Source organism: Bos indicus, chromosome 11, assembly GCF_029378745.1.
Source record: "Bos indicus isolate NIAB-ARS_2022 breed Sahiwal x Tharparkar chromosome 11, NIAB-ARS_B.indTharparkar_mat_pri_1.0, whole genome shotgun sequence".
In the NCBI taxonomy this organism is placed as follows: Eukaryota; Metazoa; Chordata; class Mammalia; order Artiodactyla; family Bovidae; genus Bos; species Bos indicus.
In genome coordinates, this window is record NC_091770.1 from 96,871,064 (window position 1) to 96,892,208 (window position 21,145).

General features: G+C 48.0%; 1 protein-coding gene across 10 annotated transcripts in view; it reads left to right on the top strand.

Moving 5' to 3' along the window:
* MVB12B (multivesicular body subunit 12B) overlaps window positions 1–21,145 on the top strand; it is a 202,119-nt gene that overhangs the window by 68,447 nt on the left and 112,527 nt on the right. For all 10 annotated transcript variants that reach the window (XM_070799247.1, XM_070799252.1, XM_070799246.1 and 7 more), the window contains exons 4-6: window positions 763–859; window positions 11,019–11,148; window positions 13,616–13,738. In XM_070799247.1, coding sequence (XP_070655348.1) covers window positions 763–859; window positions 11,019–11,148; window positions 13,616–13,738 — 350 coding nt within the window. The remainder of the gene's footprint in view (window positions 1–762; window positions 860–11,018; window positions 11,149–13,615; window positions 13,739–21,145) is intronic.

Genomic DNA, 21,145 nt, shown 5'->3' on the forward strand with positions numbered 1-21,145 from the left:
GATCTCTCTAGAGCTCGTTTCCAACTTGAAATTCGGGCTGCAAGTGCCAGGGCATTTGCAAAGAATTCTCTCTTGCAATTATAGGACTGCATGCCATCTTCGAAGATATTTTTGCTCTGGTTACGGCAAACTGTGCACTGTGGACCCTGTGCACCACCACTAAGCAGAAGCTTTAAGAGACCCCTGTGCACGTCATTTTAGAAGATGTGTAATATTAGGCAGCAGGGCTTTCCCACTCTGTGTGAGTTTACGATTTGTGGGGTTTTACAGAACATATCTAGCCACCGAAATGCGTGTTAATATGCAGAGACCAGGGATCACTGGGGAGTGTGGTTGATTCTCTGTTAGAGATGTAGCTCCCCCGCCTCCCGGTGCAACAGCCACCCCGGGAATGTGCTCTTCTAAACCTGCTGCCCCGAGAGCTAATGCTCAGGGCTAAGGGGCCACATGGCCCCGGGACGTGGGTGCACAGCTGCTCTCTGCTCAGTTACATCTCGGGCATCTCCTGAGCCACTCATTCTGCTAACCAAGGCCACGTCTAGGTGAGTGGCCTTGAGGTTCTGCAGACGAAATCCTTTTCTGGGGGCCACCAGAGTCCCCGTGTAGCTGCTGGGGATCATTAACTGGCACCTACTCTAATTAACCTGCTGTCGTAAAGCTGCATGAGTCATTGTGTTAAATATGCCTTTTGAAGCCAGAATGGCAGACCCACCACAGGCGTGTTCAGATTAATCGTCTATATCTCTTTTCTTTCTTCCCAAGAGCCATTTAGGGAATGTGTTAGTGGACATGAAGCTCATCGACATCAAGGACACTCTGCCTGTCGGCTTCATCCCGATTCAGGAGACGGTGGACACACGTGAGTCACCCTCTGGCCCTCCTCACCACAGTGAGCGTTTTCTTCCTCCAGGTGTATGTGTAGACATTTTTATGTGCGGTTTGCTTCAGAAACATTTTAGGCGGCCTTACTGCGTGCACACAAATAAACCCTGCTGCTTCTGACATGTGTCTGACTTGGCTCTCCTTTGGCATGTTCTGGGTAGGGGCGTGAAAGTGAGCAGAACTCACCCTTTTCTCTGAGATTGGGGCTCCCCGCTGGATCAGTTCACTTGGGAAACCGGTTGTAGTTTGTCCTTAGCCCATCCTCCAGCAATGCTGAAGCCAAGCTTCGCACAAGACCCAGAAGCAAAAGGAAAAAAAAACCAACAAGTGCCCTGATAACCCCCACTTTTGGTTCTTGGAGCGTACAGGAAAAGTCAGAACCAGAAAGACTGCAAGTTAGAGTCCTCAAGATCTGAAATTGAGGGAAGACCCTGAGCCACATGGAGCAGGAGTGAGTGGCTGACATGTCAGAAGCTTCTTCAGGATCGCGTGGCAGTTTGAGGTTCTTGTCGAGGTGTCAGTCATTAAACAGTGCTGGAAACCTCTGCGTGGCTGAGCCTCCTCAGTTTGATATACGGCGACTAACTTGCTTTATTTTATATTACTTAGGACCAGTGTTAGGATATCCACAAGAGTGATGTGGCAAATAAGAAACAAATCCAGAGAATCCTTCCTTTATCATACACGATCCATTATGAAACTTTGCATCTCACTTTTTGTCGCACATACTTTGTTTTTCCCATTTTAGACCTACTTTTTTTGGGGGGAGGGGCTGTTTTCCTGCAAACGTTTCTTATAGATCAGACTTTCCATATCCACACGGATCCCACAGAGCTATTATTTTAATGAAACAAGTGGATTCCATTGGTAGCATACTTTTGTTAATGCTCTCTTCACTTTTGGACATGGGTCTACTTCTAGTTGTTTGTTATTAACATGTATTAGCAATAATTTCACAGCAGTCAGTATTTAGTATGTATTTACTATGTAGCCCCTGTCATGAATGTTCTACATACTTGATCCCATTTGATCTTCAGAAGACCCCTGAAGATAGGTACCTATTTGGAGATAGGTATTATTAATACATACCCATTTCACATATGAGAAAAATGAGGTGCATTAGCAACTTAAGGATTAAAGAGCTTATCCAAGGTTACACATCTAGAATGGAATGGAAAGAATACACGGAGGAACTATATAAGAAAGATCTTAATGAACTGGATTACCGTGACGGAGTGGTTAGTCACCCAGAGCCAGACATTCTGGAGTGTGAAGTCAAATGGGCTTTAAGAAGCACTGCTGTTAATAAAGCTAGTAGATGCAGTCAAATTCCAGCAGAACTACTCAGATCCCTAAAGGATGATGCCATCAAGGTTCTGCATTCATTATGTCAGCAAATCTGGAAGACCCAGCAGTGGCCACAGGACTGGAAAAGGTCAATCCTCATCCCAATTCCCAAGAAGGGTGGTACCAAAGAAATATGCTAACCATTGGACAATTGCACTCATCTCCCATGCTAGCAAGGTCATGCTTAAAATCTTGCATGCTTGGCTTCAGCATTATGCAAACCAAGAACTTCCAGATGTCCAAGCTGAGTTTAGAAAAGGAAGAGGAACTAGAGATCAAATTGCCAACATTGGCTGGATTATAGAGAAAGCAAGAGAATTTCAGAAAAATACCTATTTCTGTTTCATCAACTACACTAAAGCCTTTGACTGTGTGGATCATGACAAACTGTAGAAAGCTCTTAGAGAGATGGGAACACCAGACCATCTTACCTGTCTCTGGAGAAGCCTATATGCAGGTCAAGAAGCAACAGTTAGAAACCTGTATGGAACGACTGATTAGCTCAAGGTCGAGAAACGAGTACAACAGAGCTGTCTGCTGTTACCCTGTTTGTTTAACCTGTACGCTGAGCACATCATGAGAAATGCCAGGCTGGATGAGTTACAAGCTAGAATCAAGATAGGCAGAAGAAACATCAACAACCTCAGATATGTGGATGATTCCACTGTAATGGCAGAAAGTGAAGAGGAACTGAAGAGCCTCTTGATGAGGGTAAAGCAGGAGAGTGAAAGAGCTGGCTTAAGACTAAATATTTAAAAAAAAAAAAAACCTAAGATCATGGACATCTAGCCCAATTGCTGCATGGCAAATAGAAGGGGGAAAAGTGGAAATAGTGGAACAGATTTCCTCTTCTTGGGATCCAAAATCACTGCGGATGGTGACTGCAGCCATAAAATCAGAAAACGACTGCTTCTTGGCAGGAAAGCAATGACAAACCTAGACAGTGCATTGAAAAGCAGAGACATTACTGTGCGAACAAACGTCCATATAGTCAAGGCTGTGGTCTTCCCAGTGCTCACATCAGGTTGTGAGAACTGAACTGTAAAGAAGGCAGAATGCCAAAGAATTGATGCCTTTGAACTGTGGTCCTAGAGAAGACTCCTGGGGCAGAAGGAGAAGTGGCTTCAGAGGACGAGATGGTTGGACAGCATCACCAGTGCAATGAACGTGAACTTGGGCAAACTCCAGGAGATGGTGAGGGACAGGGAGGCCTGGCGTGCTGCAGTCCATAGGGTCACAAAGAGTTGGACACGATGAGGTGACTGAACAACAGCAGCAGCAACACATCTAGAAGTAGGGAGATAACTAGATTACACACAGAAGCATGACTCCCCACACTTTTAACCACAACGCCACCTGAAAAAGCATGTGTTGAAGCACCTTTTACTGATTTTATATATTGATATATTTGAGTTTAGGGATAACAGCTTTATTGAGGTATAACTCACATACCATACAGTTTACCCATTTAAAGTTGCAGCCCAATGGTTCTTAGTATATTCACAGAGTTGTGTAACCATCGACACAATCAGTTTTAGAACATTTCATCACCCCAAAGAAACTGCATACCCACGAGTGATCACTCTCCTTTTCTCCCTAGTCCTCGCCTGCCTACCCTCTACCAGCCCAGCCATAGGCAACCACTAATCTTCTTGCTGCATAGATTTGCCTATTCTAAACGTTTCATGTAAGTGAAGTCATATCACCTGTAGTCTTTTGTGTCTGGCTCCCTTCACTTAGTATAAGTTTTCAAGGTAGGTTCGTGTTGTAGCACGTCAATACTCCATTCTTTTTTGTTGCGAAGTAATTTATATGCAGAGTACATCATGAGAAACGCTGGGCTGGAGGAAGCACAAGCTGGAATCAAGATTGCCAGGAGAAATATCAATAACCTCAGATATGCAGATGACACCACCCTTATGGCAGAAAGTGAAGAGGAACTAAAAAGCCTCTTGATGAAAGTGAAAGAGGAGAGTGCAAAAGTTGGCTTAAAGCTCAACATTCAGAAAACGAAGATCATGGCATCTGGTCTCATCACTGCATGGGAAATACTTGGGGAAACAGTGGAAACAGTGTCAGACTTTATTTTTCTGGGCTCCAAAATCACTGCAGATGGTGATTGCAGCCATGAAATTAAAAGACGCTTACTCCTTGGAAGGAAAGTTATGACCAACCTAGATAGCATATTCAAAAGCAGAGACATTGCTTTGCCAACAAAGGTCCATCTAGTCAAGACTATGATTTTTCCAGTAGTCATGTATGGATGTGAGAGTTGGACTGTGAAGAAAGCTGAGCGCGAAGAATTGATGCTTTTGAACTATGGTGTTGGAGAAGACTCTTAAGACTCCTTGGACTGCAAGGAGATCCAACCAGTCCATTCTAAAGGAGATCAGTCCTGGGTATTCTTTGGAAGGAATGATACTAAAGCTGAAACTCCAGTACTTTGGCCACCTCATGCAAAGAGTTGACTCATTGGAAAAGACTCTGATGCTGGGAGGGATTGGGGACAGGAGATGATGGGGATGACGGAGGATGAGATGGCTGGATAGCATCAATGGATGTGAGTTTAAGTGAACTCCAGGGGTTGGTGATGGACAGGGAGGCCTGGTGTGCTGCAGTTCATGGAGTTGCAAAGAGTCGGACACGACTGAGCGACTGAACTGAACTGAACTGAATACTCCATTATATGGATATAGCATCTTGCTTATCCATTCAGTTGATGAATATTTGGGTTGTTTCATTTTGGGTTATTGCGAATAATGGTGCCCTGAACACTGGATGCACAGGCTTTTGTGTGGGCATATGTTTGCACTGCTCTTGGGTATACACCTAGGTATGGAGTTGCTAGGTCATATAGTAACTCTATATTTAACTTTTTAAGGAACTGCCAAACTGTCCTTCAAAGGAGCTATACCCTTTCGCATTCCAACCAGCAGGGTTTGAAGGTTCTAGTTTCTCCACATCTTCACCAGCGTTGGTTATCATCTTTCTTTTTAATTCTGACCGTCTTAGTGGGGATGCAGTGGCCTCTCATGGTGGTTTTGGTTTGTGTTTCCCTTGTGGCTAGTGATGGTGAACAGTTTTTCATATGCTTATTATCCATTGGTATATTTTCTCTAGAGAAATGGCTGTTCTAATTCTTTTCCTGTTTAAGATTGGTTTTTCTTTTTATGATTGAGTTATAAGAATGTTTCCATATATTCTAGATGTAAGTCCTTTATCAGTTACACGATCGGAAAAAAATATCTCCCATTCTGTGGGTTTTCATTTCATTTTCTTTTTTTAAATCAAAGTAGAGTTGACATACATTCATTTCCTTTTCTTAATACTGTCCTTTGAAACAGAAAAGTTTTCTATTTTGATGAAGTTCCATTTATCTTTTTTCTTTGTTGTTCATGCTTCTGGAGTCATACTTAAGAAACCATTGCAAATCCAAGGTCACCAAGATTTATGCCAATGTTTTCTTCTAAGAGTTTTATAGTTTTATCTCTTTCACTTAGGTTTTTGATCCATTTTGAGTTAATGCTTGTGAACTGTTCAAGATAGGAGTTCAAATTTATTCTTTAAAAAAATTTTTTTTTGTTGAAGTATAGCAGCCATGAAATTAAAAGACGCTTACTCCTTAGAAGGAAAGTTACAACCAACCTAGATAGCATCTTCAAAAGCAGAGACATTACTTTGCCAACAAAGGTTCGTCTAGTCAAGGCTATGGTTTTTCCTGTGGTCATGTATGGATGTGAGAGTTAGACTGTGAAGAAGGCTGAGTGCCGAAGAATTGATGCTTTTGAAGTGTGGTGTTGGAGAAGACTCTTGAGAGTCCCTTGGACTGCAAGGAGACCCAGCCAGTCCATTCTGAAGATCAGCCCTGGGATTTCTTTGGAAGGAATGATGCTAAAGCTGAAACTCCAGTACTTTGGCCACCTCATGCGAAGAGTTGACTCATTGGAAAAGACTCTGATGCTGGGAGGGATTAGGGGCAGGAGGAGAAGGGGACGACAGAGGATGAGATGGCTGGATGGCATCACTGACTCGATGGACATGAGTTTGGGTGAACTCCGGGAGTTGGTGATGGACAGGGAGGCCTGGCGTGCTGTGATTCACGGGGTCGCAAAGAGTCGGACACGACTAAGCGACTGATCTGATCTGACCTGATCTGATAGTTGATATACAATAGATTTATTCTTTTTTCAAGAATCATTTGTTGAAGAGACTATCCTTTCCCTCACTGAATTGTCTTAGTATCCTTGCTGAATATCAGTTGACTGTAAATGTGAAGGTTTGTTTCTAGACTCTGAGTTCTTTTCCTATGATCCGTAGGTCTTGCCTTAGTCCAAAACCACAGTCTTGATTACTGGAGTTCTGTAGCAGGTTTTGAAACCAAGAATCCTCCACCTTTGTTCTTCTTTTTCAAGCTATTTTGGTTGTTCTGGGTCCCTCAAACTACCACACCAATTCTAAAATTAGTCAATTTCTACAAAGAAACTATCTGGGATTTTGATAAGGAATGGTGTTGAATCTGCAGGTCAGTTTGAATATGTATAGATTTTGAATGATTTTCTTGTGATAAGTTTACAAGTACTTGAGGTTACTGGGTCCTGGTCCTCTACGCCTGTCCCCGGCCTTCCTCTGCAAGCATCTTCCTCATCTTCAGGCACCAGTGCTTGACCCAGACGAAGCCACTCACTGTGCCCTCTTGTGCATCTTTCTTTTCGTTCTTTTTAAAAAGCTCCCTTCTGTCTGTCTATTTATGGCTGTGCTGGGTCTTTGTTGCAGCTCGTGGGCTTTCTCTGGTTGAGGCAAGTGGGCTGTCTCTAGTTGTGGTGGCTTCTCTTCTGCAGGGCACATGGGCTTCAGTAGTTGTGGCACGTGGGTTCTGTAGTTGCAGTTCCACGCTCTGGTGCACAGGCTTAGTTGTCCTGCGACTTGTGGAATCTTCCCAGACCAGAGCTTGAACCCATGCCCCCTGTGCTGGCAGGCAGGTTTTTAACCCCTGGACCGCGAGGGAAGTCCATTCGTGCTCCTTTTTTCCCTGACTCCACGGATCTGCTTTGTTGTTTTCCCTGCTTGAGATGCCCTTTCTCTCAACTCCGAATGTCACACCCCATGTCTTTGTAGGGTGAGCTCTGATCTAGATGCAAGTGTAAAGCAGGCTCTCTCCTCTCCTCAGTCAGCTACTGTGGGTGCATGTCTCCTGCAGGCTCTGCAGACTTGGCTTTGGGATACAGACATGAGCCTAGGGAAAGAACCCACAAGGGGCTTAGTCCAGAGGGTGACTATAATCACCTGGTCAGGAGCCCTGTCTGCTCTCTACTACTCTTCAGCTGCTTGACACAGCACACGTTTGTTGAAGGGCGGGAGGAAAGTAGGCAACTGTAAAGAACAGTGGTGGAAAGCCCATACGATTCTGGTCCTGAATGCCCATCATTCCCTCTGTTAGCACAGACTGCACTTGGCATAGTGGGAGGAACTTGGACTCTGGAGTCAATCTCGCCTAATGTGGAGTCTGGCTCTACCACTTACAAATGAGGGACCCTGGGCAAATGACTTCACCTTCCTGGGCTTCAGTTTCCTCATCTGTAAAATGGGGCAGCACTGTCCACCTCATAATGTTGTTCTTAGCTTACATTATAGCCATTTACATGTTTTCTTCATGTCTTTGCTACTTACCTCTTTCTTGAAGGGCAAGATCTGTGTTTGATTCACCTTTGAATCACATAAGATACCTGCCATACACAGCTCTGAGGATAAGCTCAGTAAAGATAGGCTTTATTACCCTCTGTTGTCAAATTAACTTCCAGAACACCAGTTCACGTTGCCCCTGATGATACCGACTTGTACCTTTTTTCCACAGGCCTGCCAGCATAGGCTTTATATTTTTAATTTAGCTTTACTATTCTCATTTTATTTAATTTTTACTTATTATTTATTAGCAATACTGAACATCTTCAGAAGTTTTTGCTTGCTCCTTTTGCTTACACTTATATGGTCTGCTTAAGAAATAAAATTGACTTGTATTAATTTCCTACTTCTCCCCGTGTTTTTCTTAGTTTTAAAATTTGCATTGTCATTTGTTTTTGACAGCTAAGTGGCTTAAAATGTCTTGCTATTGATTTACTATAGAGTCAAGGGATTTCTCGTTCTGCATTTTCCTCAATTTGTTGAATCCGTTCAGTGAGGAGGCCCAGGACTGAGTCCTGGTCCAGCTACTGTGCAGCCACATGATCCTGGGAAGTCGCCCCGGTGACTGGGGGTGTGTTGGTCACTACCCACATGGCAGAGTGAGGTTGGGTCCTCGTGTCTCCAACAGGTGTCGTATCCCACAAGGAAGGATGACCGTAGAGTCACCTATTCATTTAGGGTCATCCAATCTGTGGTCAGCTCCGGGACATTTGAGAGCATTTAAGATCCTGATTTTTTTTTTTTAATCAGCCAGCAAATGAGACTCCTGTAATTAATTTAATATACGTTTTGTTGCAATCCATATAGCACTTAAAAACTGGAAGACTGTTTGTTTTAGTAAAGTGCTGTGTCCTTTCTCTGTGTTCATTAGCATGACTGAACACATTTCTATTGACTCTGTATAATATGTTTACTTAAAGTCAGGCCTGTTTAAGCATGTGTAATTAGCGGCTCCATCTCTTACCCCCAGTTTGCTGTAAATGGAAGAATGGAGTGAAGAGCAGCTGGCAAAGCAAGTACATAAAATACCTGCATCTTTGTTTACTTTGAGGAAAGGTCTCACCTCCTTCACACTTTCAAAGGCCTGAGTTTACTGGCTAATAGTTTTTAAAGCTGCAGGGTTGCTGTGAACGGTGTCCCCGCAGGAACCCCTCCTGGCTTGTTGGATCCGTGTTTGGGGTCTAGATTCAGTTTCCAGTATTATTATTCAGAGCTGGTATGTCTGATCAAGCGCTCCATTTCCTCTCCTAGGAAAAGAATTCACAAAGTTTCTGAGTTTCCAGCTGGTAATCCCAAAACATCAGCACCTGATTCTCATCTTCCCTTGATAAAATCAAGACTAACAGCAACACAGCGCTCTCCTCTTGTGTCTTGCTGTCCAATGTAAATATGCTTATTTCCTGCAACAGAACTGAAAGGCCTTGAAAAAATCAGTGCCAAACACTGACACAGATTGCATGCTCGAGGCTTCCTCACAGTATTAAGATGAGAGTGACCACGACTATTCTTTACTGATCACATTCTGCATGCCAGGCACCAGGCTAAGTGAAGCATACGTGTCATCACGTTTCATCCACCCCATGTCCCTACAGTGTCAGGCTTCATTAACTCCCTTTTAGTTGATGAAACCAAGGCTCAGAGAAGTTAAGTCCCTTGCCTAAGATTAGGGTGCTGGAAAATGATGGAGTTGGAATTTTAACCCAGATCTGTCCCACGTATTGAATGGCTGCAGTGATTGAAACTCATCCTGTGTGGTTTAAAAACCAAAACCATGTGGGTAGTCACCCCTTGTGGTTGTTAGGCAGCAACTCCTTACCCTAAGACTTGATAAATTAGAGAAAAGAATCACAGATGTGTCTGTCCTTTCCTGCACTAGAGCATGTTTCAGGGAGACCGAGTAGTTGAAGAATGAAAGATTTTTTTATAGAAAAATTCCAACTAATAAATGCAGAAGGAATGACAGTTAGAAAATCGCTATTTGACACCTTTAATGAAGTTATGGATCTAGGCACGGTCATCAGGGGATGAGAAGACCACCCAGAGCAGGGTGTTAGGGACTTTGTAACCAGGGCACCAGGCTGAGGGCACTAAAACCCACCGAGAGTGTCATCACATTTCATCCATCCCGTCACCCATCAGATGTACATGCACCACCCGTGGAGTCCTCCTGCCTATGCTGTCTAACCTGAATAGAATCAAACCTTTCACTCAGCCATGTTACAGGAGATACAGCGGGTGACCTGAGCTCTGCATCCTATGAGTGCCCTGAAGATGAAGGGTAGGTGGGGAGGTTACCACAGAGCAAAAGAGACATAACCACCGAATGCCATGCACAGACAGTGTTTGGATCTTGGTCCAGACGAACCGACAGCTAAATGATATTTTTGCGATAATGGAGAAAACCTAAATGCAGACTACTTGGTGATATTAAAGAATCATTGTTAAGAATAATAACATCTTATTATTAAGATGGTTATGGTTAAAAAATATATATATATATATATATTAGCCTACCCTGGATGCCTTCCAAGATATTGGTGGATGAAATGACATCGTGTTGGAGAGTCATTTTAAATCTCCGCAGAGCTGAAGAGAGTGGGGGAGAAGACGAGAGGGTTCCTCCATTGTTGACAGTATTGAATTGGGTTCATGGGAACACGTGGATTCAGCTTATTTCCTGTTCTCTCTATTGGAGGGAATGTTTGAAAATATCTGTAATAAAAAGTGAAAAAGAGAAGGCCCGTGTAGTGAAATGTGTTAACGCTGGGGGCGTCCGTGTGCTTGTGTCCGAGGGTTGGAGCAGCGAGCAGGCTGCCGCCAAGGATTTATCCCAGGCTTCTCCTGGCAGAGGTGTGTGTGTGCCCCGTGGGCCCCTTCCCGGCAGTGGGCGTCGGGGATCAGGCCCTGACGGCAGGGCAGGGTGACCAAGACCGTCCACTGTGGCCCTGCCCGGGCCGGAGCAGTGGTGCCCCAGCCTTTCTGTCGGGTGTCTTGGATGACCAGTCATTTCCACCGCCGGGAAGGGAACACGACGGGAGACATGGTGTTGAGGATAAAGATGTGGGCATCTCTGGAAGACTCATACCTCTTCTTGTGGTCCTTTCCTTCAGAGGAAGTGGCTTTTAGGAAGAAGAGGCTGTGCATTAAATTTATCCCGCGGGATTCAACTGAAGCGGCCATTTGTGACATTCGAATCATGGGCCGGACCAAGCAGGCCCCGCCTCAGTACACGTTCATTGGGTAAGTCTCAGCAAGGCCAGGCTCGTCGATGCTGTCTGCTGAGCACGCTCAGGTCCCTCCCAGGAGCCAGGTCCGGAGACCTGTGTGACCCACAGCCTCTCAGCCACCTGCCTCTCCTGGGCCTCCATCTGGCCCTAGCGCTTCTCACTGCCCTTCCCACCTAGACGACAGCCAGTCCAGGACACCACCCTCCCAACTTCTCCTCCTGTGCTCACGCCACCTGCTCCACCTAGGGGGCTCTCCTTCCCTCTTCCTCCTGTGTGTTCATCCTCAGGCTCTCAGGGGTCTTTCCAGATGCCTTGAGCCAAGGGGCTGCCTCCTTTCCGACCACTGGGCCTCAACTCTCCGCACGGTTTATTCACCCCATCACAGTTTAGGGAGCACCCCGTGTGGTGCACAGGGCCAAGCCCCTGGATATGGCGGTGAGTGAGGCAAAGAGCCTGCTCCCGTGGAGCTGGCATTCAGAAAGGGAGACGAGCAACAAACAAGAAACCTATGGGTGAGACCTGTTTCAGCTGGTGAAGAAATGCGGGCAACTAGGAATGAGGGGTGTCTGCTCCCCAAGTGCAGAGGGGAGGTAGAGAGTCAGAAGGGGGATGAAGGGGTGCTGGCTATCCAAGAGATAACAGACGTTCAAGCATCAGGCCTCTGAAATTCGGGTCTCTCAGATTAACAGTGTGGTAGATGGTTTTTGGCCTCTTGGCCACATGCCATCTCCCTGGCCAGCTTTGCAGGCTTCTTGCCTGCCCCTGTGGGTCCCCAGGGATGTGTTCTCCTACTTGACTTTGGAGGTCGACTTCCTGGATCTTGCTCATTTGAGCCTAAACCCTCCTCTTTACTCAAAAAGCCATGGCCTTTCCTTGAAGGCTGCACACAGGCTGGGAGGTAGATACATAGATGGATAGGTGGATAGATAGATAGATATAGCCAGCTGTAGTGTTTGCTTGAAGCGCTTGGGGAACAAGTGTCACAGAAATAGTTTATTTTCATCTTGGTGCACAACAGCTTGTTTGACTCTTCAGCTATGGAATCTGAACACTCTTCTCTGAGATTTTGAGGTCCCTAAGAAGGACTCTGTGATCACACCCTTTCTACACACTCAACACTCCTGTTTTGCAACACGGTTTAAACTCATTATGTAAACAAGATTACTAGAGTAGAAAACAGTTAAGAAAATAACCATACTTCAGGTATCTTAGAAACAGCCACTTACATACAAATAGTAGAAACCAACAATTTAATATTTGTTACATCTATTATGTATATTCAGTTACTATGTGTATTCAGGTTTTTTGAATTACACCCTATACTCTTTTCAAAGATTCAATTTTTAACCAATTTAAGCAATTCTAAAGAATAGATCCTTACCATATATGTCTTGGTAATCAAAACTAGAATCCTTTTCTTACATCATTTTGAGAAGATTGCTAAATAAAGTATATTTTTGTTTCATCTTGGGGCAAAAATTCTTTTCCAGAGGAAGACAATTCCAGTGTTATTTGTAAGGAAAGAAATTTCAATGTTCAGAACTCTTAAGTCACTTTTTCTTAAAAATGGACACACCCCTACAGGTTACTTTGCAAAGGTTTGGGGTTGTCGGCTGTGAGGGATAGAAACCTCAGACCAGGAACAGCTCCTCCAAAGCCTGACTGTGGCCGTGACCGAGAGGTGGCAAAGTCAGTGCACCTGATTAGAATCAACCAGCTAATAAGACACGACTGGTTGAGAATAGTTCCTGCAGTGTACTGATACAGAGAAGCTACCAGAAGGATCCACTGAGCAAATCTGTTCTTGTTTTTTGGAGAGATGACCTTCCTCTACATCCCAAGATGCAGATCTAGGGGGCAGCTGAGAAGTCGGAAGTTGGATGTGGCTGAGATAATCCAGTTACAATTCCAAAGAGTACACCTGTCTCGTGGGCACCTGACTGTGGGGTGGGGCTGGGCGGGTATGCCGGTCAAGTAACAGGAAGCCAGACGTGGCCAGCTGTCAGCCCCACCTCGGTTGTAGTGGTTCATGGGGCACGTGCCTGGCATTTTGTGATGCAAAGATGTCTCCCAGACAGGCCCTGAGAATGATAGGCAGTGAGGGGCCTGGAGGAGGGGCGTAGCCCGTTCTCCTGGCAGTTCAACACCAGGTACAGGTGGTCTGCCCTCTTGAAGTGGATTACGGCGCAAATACCCTCAATGAAATGACAGTAAAAAGAATTTTGCAGACTCAGAACCGAGGCACACGTTGACAGCATATATGTAGGACGGCAGGCCCCGGGATGGAGGAAGATGACCACGCCCGACAGGCCTGCAGGGTTGGGACAGTTGCCATCACCTCAGGCTCTGAACCGTGACACCTTTATGGGCCAGAATCGACTCCCTGAGGTCTGAGGCCATGACCCTCTGAAAATGAGTCGGTCTGCTCAGGTCATTTTATGCTGAACCGCCTCCATGAAGATTTCTCTTTTCTCTTAAAGGGAATTGAACAGCATGGGGATCTGGTATCGAATGGGCCGAGTACCACGAAATCATGATTCATCTCAACCCACAACGCCTTCCCCGTCATCCGTTGCTTCCACCCCAGCCCCCAACCTTCCCAGGTGAGGCCCTGTCCGTGGCTCTGTTCGGTTATGCATGTCCCAGAGGAATGTGGTCTTGGGTCGCACTGCGTAACTTCTTAAACACTTCCACTTAGGATCTGCAGAAACACTGCCAGAGCAGTATACCTTTCGAGGAAATTTTGCAAAACCGGTTAGAAATCTTTGCATTACATGAATGTAAAAGCCATTCTGTGTTTTGTTGTACATATTCTGCAGGATTCTAAAATAGCAGAATATGCAACTTAAAATGGGCTTGTTATTCTGAAGAGCTCATAGCTGCAACCAGTCACATGATCTGTAGCCTTGCGGTTGGGAAGGCTAGCCATGGAAGGTGGAGTTCTTTCTCTGCCTTGGCCAGCAACTCGTTTCACTCTAGGAGAGTTGGTAAGTGATTTTGTTCATTTCCATATTGTTTCTTTTCCCAAAGAGCTGCAGAGAAGAAACAGGTAGTTTGGGTATGAGAGAATAGCGAGAAGTTTTTCAAGGGCTGTTCATTTTAATACTTGTTTCCACAAAGAAACGTGGCTGAGCAGACTGGTCTCTGCACCTGATTTAACTTGATTTCCATCGGAGCAGAAATCTGGTAATAGCAGATTACCTGAGTAGTAGTCTCAACACTTTCTATCTGATCAAAAACCTCTGCATCGTTAGCAGTAAATTATTTGAGGACAAGGAGCAAATAGCAATGATAGACTGAACTTGAGAAAAGAATTACAAAAGTAAACAAGCAAGTAAGAAGTGGCGAGGCAGTGCCATTGGAGGTAGATGAAGGTTAAGGAGAAGAGATCTCAGAGCTTCCATTTGGGTGAACAGAGGTGACAGAATCGGTCAGGAGCAGGACAAAGCCTTTACTGGGTGCTTGCCCCTCCGCACGCCCAAGGTCCACACCCTGCGCCCCAGAAGTCGGAGGAGAGGGCGGCATGGCTGGTCCCTCACGCCCCGTTCTCCGCTGAGCCTCCCCTGCCTTCAGGGGAACGTGCTTGCAGGAGCTGGCAGCTCGGAGTTCTGTCCTTTGGGACTTTTCCAAAAGACAGTCAGGTGTTTCTCGCTCAAGACAGGTTCACACACCAAGAGTGGTGGTTAATCGTAACTATCCCTGGCCTCACCTGAAACTTGAGAAGTAGCTTTTAGTTTCACTTCGGGGTGAAGAGAAGTGAACAGCTTCCCAGAGCTTCCCAGAGTTGTGTCTTTGGTTTAGGAGTACGAGGCTCATGCAGCTCAGGTCAGCCCTTTGGAGTTCCTTTCTCACTCCCCCAAGCACCGTCACAGCTGTGATCACTTTCACATGTGCTCGGGGTTGGCTCAGACCCATCACATGTGCCCAGGGTTGGCTCGGGCCCATCACCTGTGCCCAGGCTCGGCTTGGACCCATCGCCTGTGCCCAGGGTCGGCTCGGGCCCATCACGTGTGCCCGGGGTCAACTCAGGCCCATCACCTGTGCCCGGGGTCGGCTCGGACCCATCGCCTGTGCCTGGGGTCAGCTCGGACCCATCACCTCGGAGAGTTTACAGCTGCTCCCTGTTGACGTCATGTGTTCTGGAAGGGCCTAGAAATAGGTGCCATCTCCAGGCAGGTTTAACTTTTTGTGAGATAAAGAGCTCCACTACTCCAGTTAAGGCAGGAGGAGTGCCCTCTCCCCACCCAGAAGCTAGCCGGTCAGCACGAGAGTACAGTCACTGGGACCTGAAGCCAGGGGACGCAGGAACACAGGCCACGGAGAGTCTAAACTGGAGGTAGCACATCAGACGGAGCCTTACAAGGCTTGTGTATTTTATAACGTCTTGTTGTTCAGTTTATGGTTTACAATGGCTGCAAGAAAATTGGATCAGTTTCATTTTACTTGCCAAATAAAGCAAATGTCAAAATAGTCAATATAAAATGTATTCTAATTTGACTGAGTTAAGTCAGCCAGGGTGCAGTAGGATAATTGAATGTTACATTAACGCTCCCCTTGTGTGTCCCAAGCCCTCCTCTCTCATTGTGCAGTCATTTATAGATAGTCCACACACCTATGAGCCTCCTAATTCAACAGGGTGTTTTTTTTTTAATGTTCTTCAGTTTTTGTATTGTTTTCCTACTGCATGTGTTTGATTTTTTTAAAAGAATGAAATGCTGATAATTCAGATTATCCACTGAAGATTTGTGAAGTGATGAGTGTGTTATTCCATGCGGCTTCTGTCCAGCAGAGGAACCTGGCAGCTTTCTGGCGGAGAGCTGTGGGTGACGCTTGTGTTCCCGCTGGGGGCCTGTAGGATGGAGGCCTCTGTGCCTAGATCCCAGTAATGGTCTTCTCTCTCTCGTCCGAAAGCCTCCAACTCAGAACCAGCAGCCTGTTTTTCCTTTCCTGTCTTGTGCTTCTGCGCCTTTGTTCATGTGGACACTTGTGCGTCCGATATGTCTCGCATTGCCTGCCTCGGATGTCAGCTCAAATACTGCCTCTTGCAGGAAGCCTTCCCTGAATGTGCTGTGCCAGGCTCTGCCCTCAGAGCCTTCTCAGCCGTTACCCCTTCACTTTGTGATCATGTTGTAAACTCCTGGAAGGCGGGGACTGTGTCTAGCGTCTGTTACCTCCCTGAGCTCAGCCCAGGTGCAGACACGTTCAGTTATGCAGGAAATGCCTCTCCAACAGCCTGGGACCCCATGCTGCGGCCTCCCCAACCCCAACCGCAGATGACTCGTGAGCCCCTGAAGACTCCTCAGGCTTTTCTGATTATGAGAGGAAGACAAGCTGGTAGAAAGTAGCATAGAAAATAATGAAAGAAAAAAAAGACTCCAGTAAGCAAAGGCTCATTACCTTTGGGTACATTTCTTTCAAGTCGTTTTCCTGTGTACTTTTTACATAGGTGCTATTATATCACAAAAAAGCAAAGTCTGTGTTTCGCTGCTGCTTTCTCTTGTGAAAGCACAAGCAATACCTCAGCTGTGGTCTTTGTGTGGACGCAGGGATCAAGTTGCAAAGCCAGGGCTGCGGTGAGAGCGTGGTGAGGCAGCGCCCTCTACTGACCAAGTGTGGAGGAGGCTGGAGGACGGGCAGGCTGTTGGAAGCAAGGGCGGCGGGCCATTTTCCCAATTTCTCCTTTCCCTGGGGGCGGGAAGGAAGCCAGGGAGAGCCAGTAGCAGGCCTTGTTGCCTCCGTGAGCTTGACTTTATGTCTCAAGAGCCAAAGCATGCTCTCTGCCTTCATTTCTTTTGTTGTTAACTCAGGTTTCAAATAATTTCCAGTTGTTTTATGGAGAGCTGTCACCCCCGTTGATCTTAGCACATAGGGGCAGTTGGCAAGATGGTGGGTCACCACCCGAGGACCTCGCGGTCCTGGCAGAACCACCTTCTCCTTCCAGAGGCAGGTACTGCCCCTCGGAACGCGTGCTTCCTGCCCGTTTCTTCCCTGTTGTTGCAGAGAATGCCAGCTGCGGGGCCAGACGTGGTGGTGTCCTTTCAGGATGGGCAGGCCCCTCGGCTGTATCCGGCGAATGGGGCAGAGTGTTTGAAGTTCATGGCAAGATCCAGGATAAGGTGTGTTGGCAGAGCTCCTCTTGCTCGTCCGGTGAATCTTTCTCTCACACGCACATCTCTCCACTCGTTTCTTGACAGTTCTAGCCACGTGAGGAAGGGCGTGTCACTTCTTCCCCGGGGGCCTGGAGCCTCCATTTCTCCCTGGGCCCCAGCGCTGCTCCGTCCTCTGCCATCTGCTTCACGAACGTTGACCAGCAGGGTGGGCCTGGCCATGGGCCTCGGGCGTGATCCTACGAGCCCACCCGTCTCCCGGGCCGGCCTCAGAGTTTTGGGTTGGCCCAGTGCGTGTGAGCAAACACTGGTGTCCCTGGGTCCTGGCCCTTCTGATCCTTCTCTGCTGCTGCCTCGTGACGGGTGCAGACAGAGCAAGCACCTTCCTTCCCCCTTCAGCCTGGGCAGCCCCCTCCCCAGCCCTCATATGTCATTCTGCCAGGACGAGAAGTTTCAGCTTCTGCTGGTACCAAGGTCTGGAAAATCTTGGGGAGGCAGGAGGACTTGCAGCTGATGGAGCACCAGCTGCCCCAGCATGTGGGAGAGGGAACGGTTCTGTGCCCTCCCAGGAGGGGCCCTGGTGGGCTGCTGCCCCCCGGCTTGCCGAACGGTAGAACCCGTAGCTTGATAAAGACATCAGAGGCATGCTTATCAAATGTGCAGATGACACAGAGTCATTAGGGAGAGCTGATGTGCTGAATGGCAGAATCAATACCCCACGTCTCCTCTACAGTCAGAGCATCCTGCCGCATCCAGGAGATGAAAGTTGATGAGTGAAAATGGACAGGGCCCCCCACAGTTCAAAACATCCAACTGCACGGGAGCCAAACTGAGGAAACCTGGCTTAGCCGCGGTCTGTGTGAAGCGGGCGCAGGCTTGGGTGCGTAGAACGAATGCAGCCTCATGCGCACAGTGGGACGGCTCGCCTTGTATTACGCAAATCGAGCATTGAGCTTGAGTGCGAGGAATCGCTGAGCTTTGATCTGAGTAAAGATGGGGCAGCTGGCTTCAGATGTCCAAATGGTTACCGTGTAGAAGGGAGCGTAGAAGTGCTTCCAGGTGGGGCTGGGGCACTGGGAGCCCCTGGAGGCAAAATTAAATCAGGTGGGCTGAAGTCACAAGGAGGTAGATTTGGGCTTAACCTTTTAAAGTCAATAAAGAGAACTTACCAAGGGTGAAAACCCCATGGCATTAAAGAAGCCAGCTTAGGAGGCCATGTGCACCCAATCGCTGGCAGGATTCAAAAGCAAATGGATTTTTCAGGCCTTCAGTGGTTCTTCTTTAGCCCGTTAAGAAATGTGTCACACTCTCCAGCCCCGTCCTCAGGAATCCAGATTCAGCTGGCCTGCATGTTAGGGCCGCAGACCCCTTGCCCATGGGGTGCTCCAGTGGGCGCCTTGATACCCAGGTCTGCTCACAGCGGGCCCAGTGCTTCCCCACCCTCCGACCTGTAGCCCGGCCTCCTGCAGCTCACCCAGAACCAGTGTCAGTGGGTCGGAGCTTGGGGCCTGCGGGTGGCGGCACAGAGCCCTGTGTGGTGCAGCCGGACCACACGGTTCCAGCGGCTCCTTCTGGCCGTTCTGCTGGCTGGGGGTCCCCAGGGAGGAGCTGCCCCCCAACTCTGCTCCTGCAGACCTCAGGCCTTGGGCGGTCCTGTGACCCTCCACAGACACTGTCACCCCACCCCCTGCCCCAGGAGGAAATGTTATCTTCCCTCCGGGAGCCTCTCACCCGTCAGGCGGGGGCTGAGCCTCCGTATAAGGTGTGCGGCGCTGCTCCGAGTTGTTCAGGAATCTTCCGGTGATTTGTCAGCTTCCAGCAAGTTGTCAGTCACAGGTTCCGAGGTATGTTTCTTAGTGACAGACATAATTGTACTTAACTTTCTGTGTGGATGTTATCAATCTGTGACAGATACTCTGGGAAATGGGGCATTTTGATTGCAGAATATCTGTCACCCACATTTACTCTTCCACTCAGGGACACAGGGATTCAGTCACAACTTTCGCGTGTCCATGTCAGGTTTTTGAGAACATAGATCCTCGCTGACCTCAGAAATGGTTCCGTCACTGCCATCCCGGGGCTGTCATCTGAAAGGTTAATGGCTCCTCCTAAAGGAGAGGCAGCATCCCGCAGAGGCGATCTAGCATTCAGGCTGCGCACACGCAGGCTCGTCCCCGCCACATCTGTTGTCAGGAGCCTGCGGGCTGCCGCGCTCCATCCTGGCCCCCTGGCCCCCGCTTCCTATGGACGTAGGATCTACCGAGCCATTTGATCTACCCACAGAATACTCCGACAGCCGGGATGGAGCCTTGCTCACCAGCTGCAGTCCTGCTGGCTTAAAATCCTCGGGCTGCCTTCTATCCATGTTGGTTTATAAAGGTGCTTTTTGTATGACTAGACCACACCTGTTGTGGCAGGACTCGAACAGGAGGCCCAGGGCTGCACAGACCAGGGAGGCTCTTTTCCCTTTCCTGCCGAGGTGCCTGCCCCCGCCCCAAGGGGCAGCAGGCTTGGCGAGGGGACGTTTGCCTATAGGGAGGCCTGGCAGTTTCACCGCTTTTGTAGCTTTACTAGGAGAAGGCTTCCCTGGTGGCTCAGCGGGAAAGAATCCGCCTGCCAATGCAAGAATCGCAGGTTCAATCCCTGGGTCGGGAAGATCCCCTGGAGAAGGAAATGGCAGCCAGCTCCAGTATTGTTGCCTGGGAAAATCCCACAGACAGAGGAGCCTGGCAGGCCACGTATAGCCCACGGGGTCACCAAGATTTGGACACGACTTAGCAACTGAAGGACGACAACAAAAGGAGAAAGCCCAGCCCAGAGGGTTGGAGGGAGTTCATTTTCGAGTTGAAAGCTGTTGTGTAACAAGGATTCATCATTTACGAGAAGGGTTACACGGGTCCCACATGAGGGTGAGATTAGAAGGCGAGTCCAAGGGCCGGTTCTGGTGACGTTCCCCCTGACCTCCTGATAGCAAGCAATTTAGGACATGGATTTTGAGCTCCACTTCTGCAGTAGCAACAGTTTGGGGGTGTTTGAGCCCAGCGAGGGCCTGTGGGACCGTGCCCGTCTGCAGGGCAGGTCCAGGCACAACTGTGAGTCTGGCTTTACTTAGGAGAACTAGACTTCCTTTTTGTTCACACGCACACCACACGCCTTTTTTGTTTCAGTCTGAAAATAGGACACACGTGTTGTATCCTTCCTGCTGTGACCGTCCTTTGAAGATGGAGATGGTAATGTGGCTTTGCCGCCGCCTCCCCCTGCTCACGGGCACCCACCCACCCAGCCAGCTGAAAGCACCAGCCTCCAGGGGCATCCCAAAGAAGAGGGGGCGGAGCCAGACCACAAAATCAAACTTAGGCTCCTGGGGCTCGGTATTAATTTCATCTAAATAACACACACCTACATTCTTTGTCTGGAATTTTAAAGTCCTAGGTCGCCTCCCATCCTGTTGGGGTTTTCAAACACACACACACACACACACACACACACACACACACACACACGTCCTTTTTTTCCTCCCCCAATTCGGAGCCTTCCCTGGCCTGTTACCTGGGCTCACGTGAGTCAAGTCCATCTCCTCTTGGCTCCTGGGCACGTTGTCCTTATCCCCCACCCATCTCTGCTCGGGCCATTGCTGTGTGCCTCGTCTTCTACCAGCCCCCGCATCCCCCGAAAGCGGCAGATTGGACTCCACGGAGTGTGAAGGCCTGGTCCTGTCCGCCTCCAGGCTTGGCCTCGCCCTCGCCACTTCTGGAAGGCCTTCCTCCCCTCCGTTGCCCGCACCCTGCAGTTTGGCATTTCCCGTTTCCCTGTCATTGCCATGTTTGTTTATATTTGGTCTTGTGACTAGATCTGCTGGCTTATTGATGACAGGGAGTCTCATATTCCTTTTTTTTTCCTCCC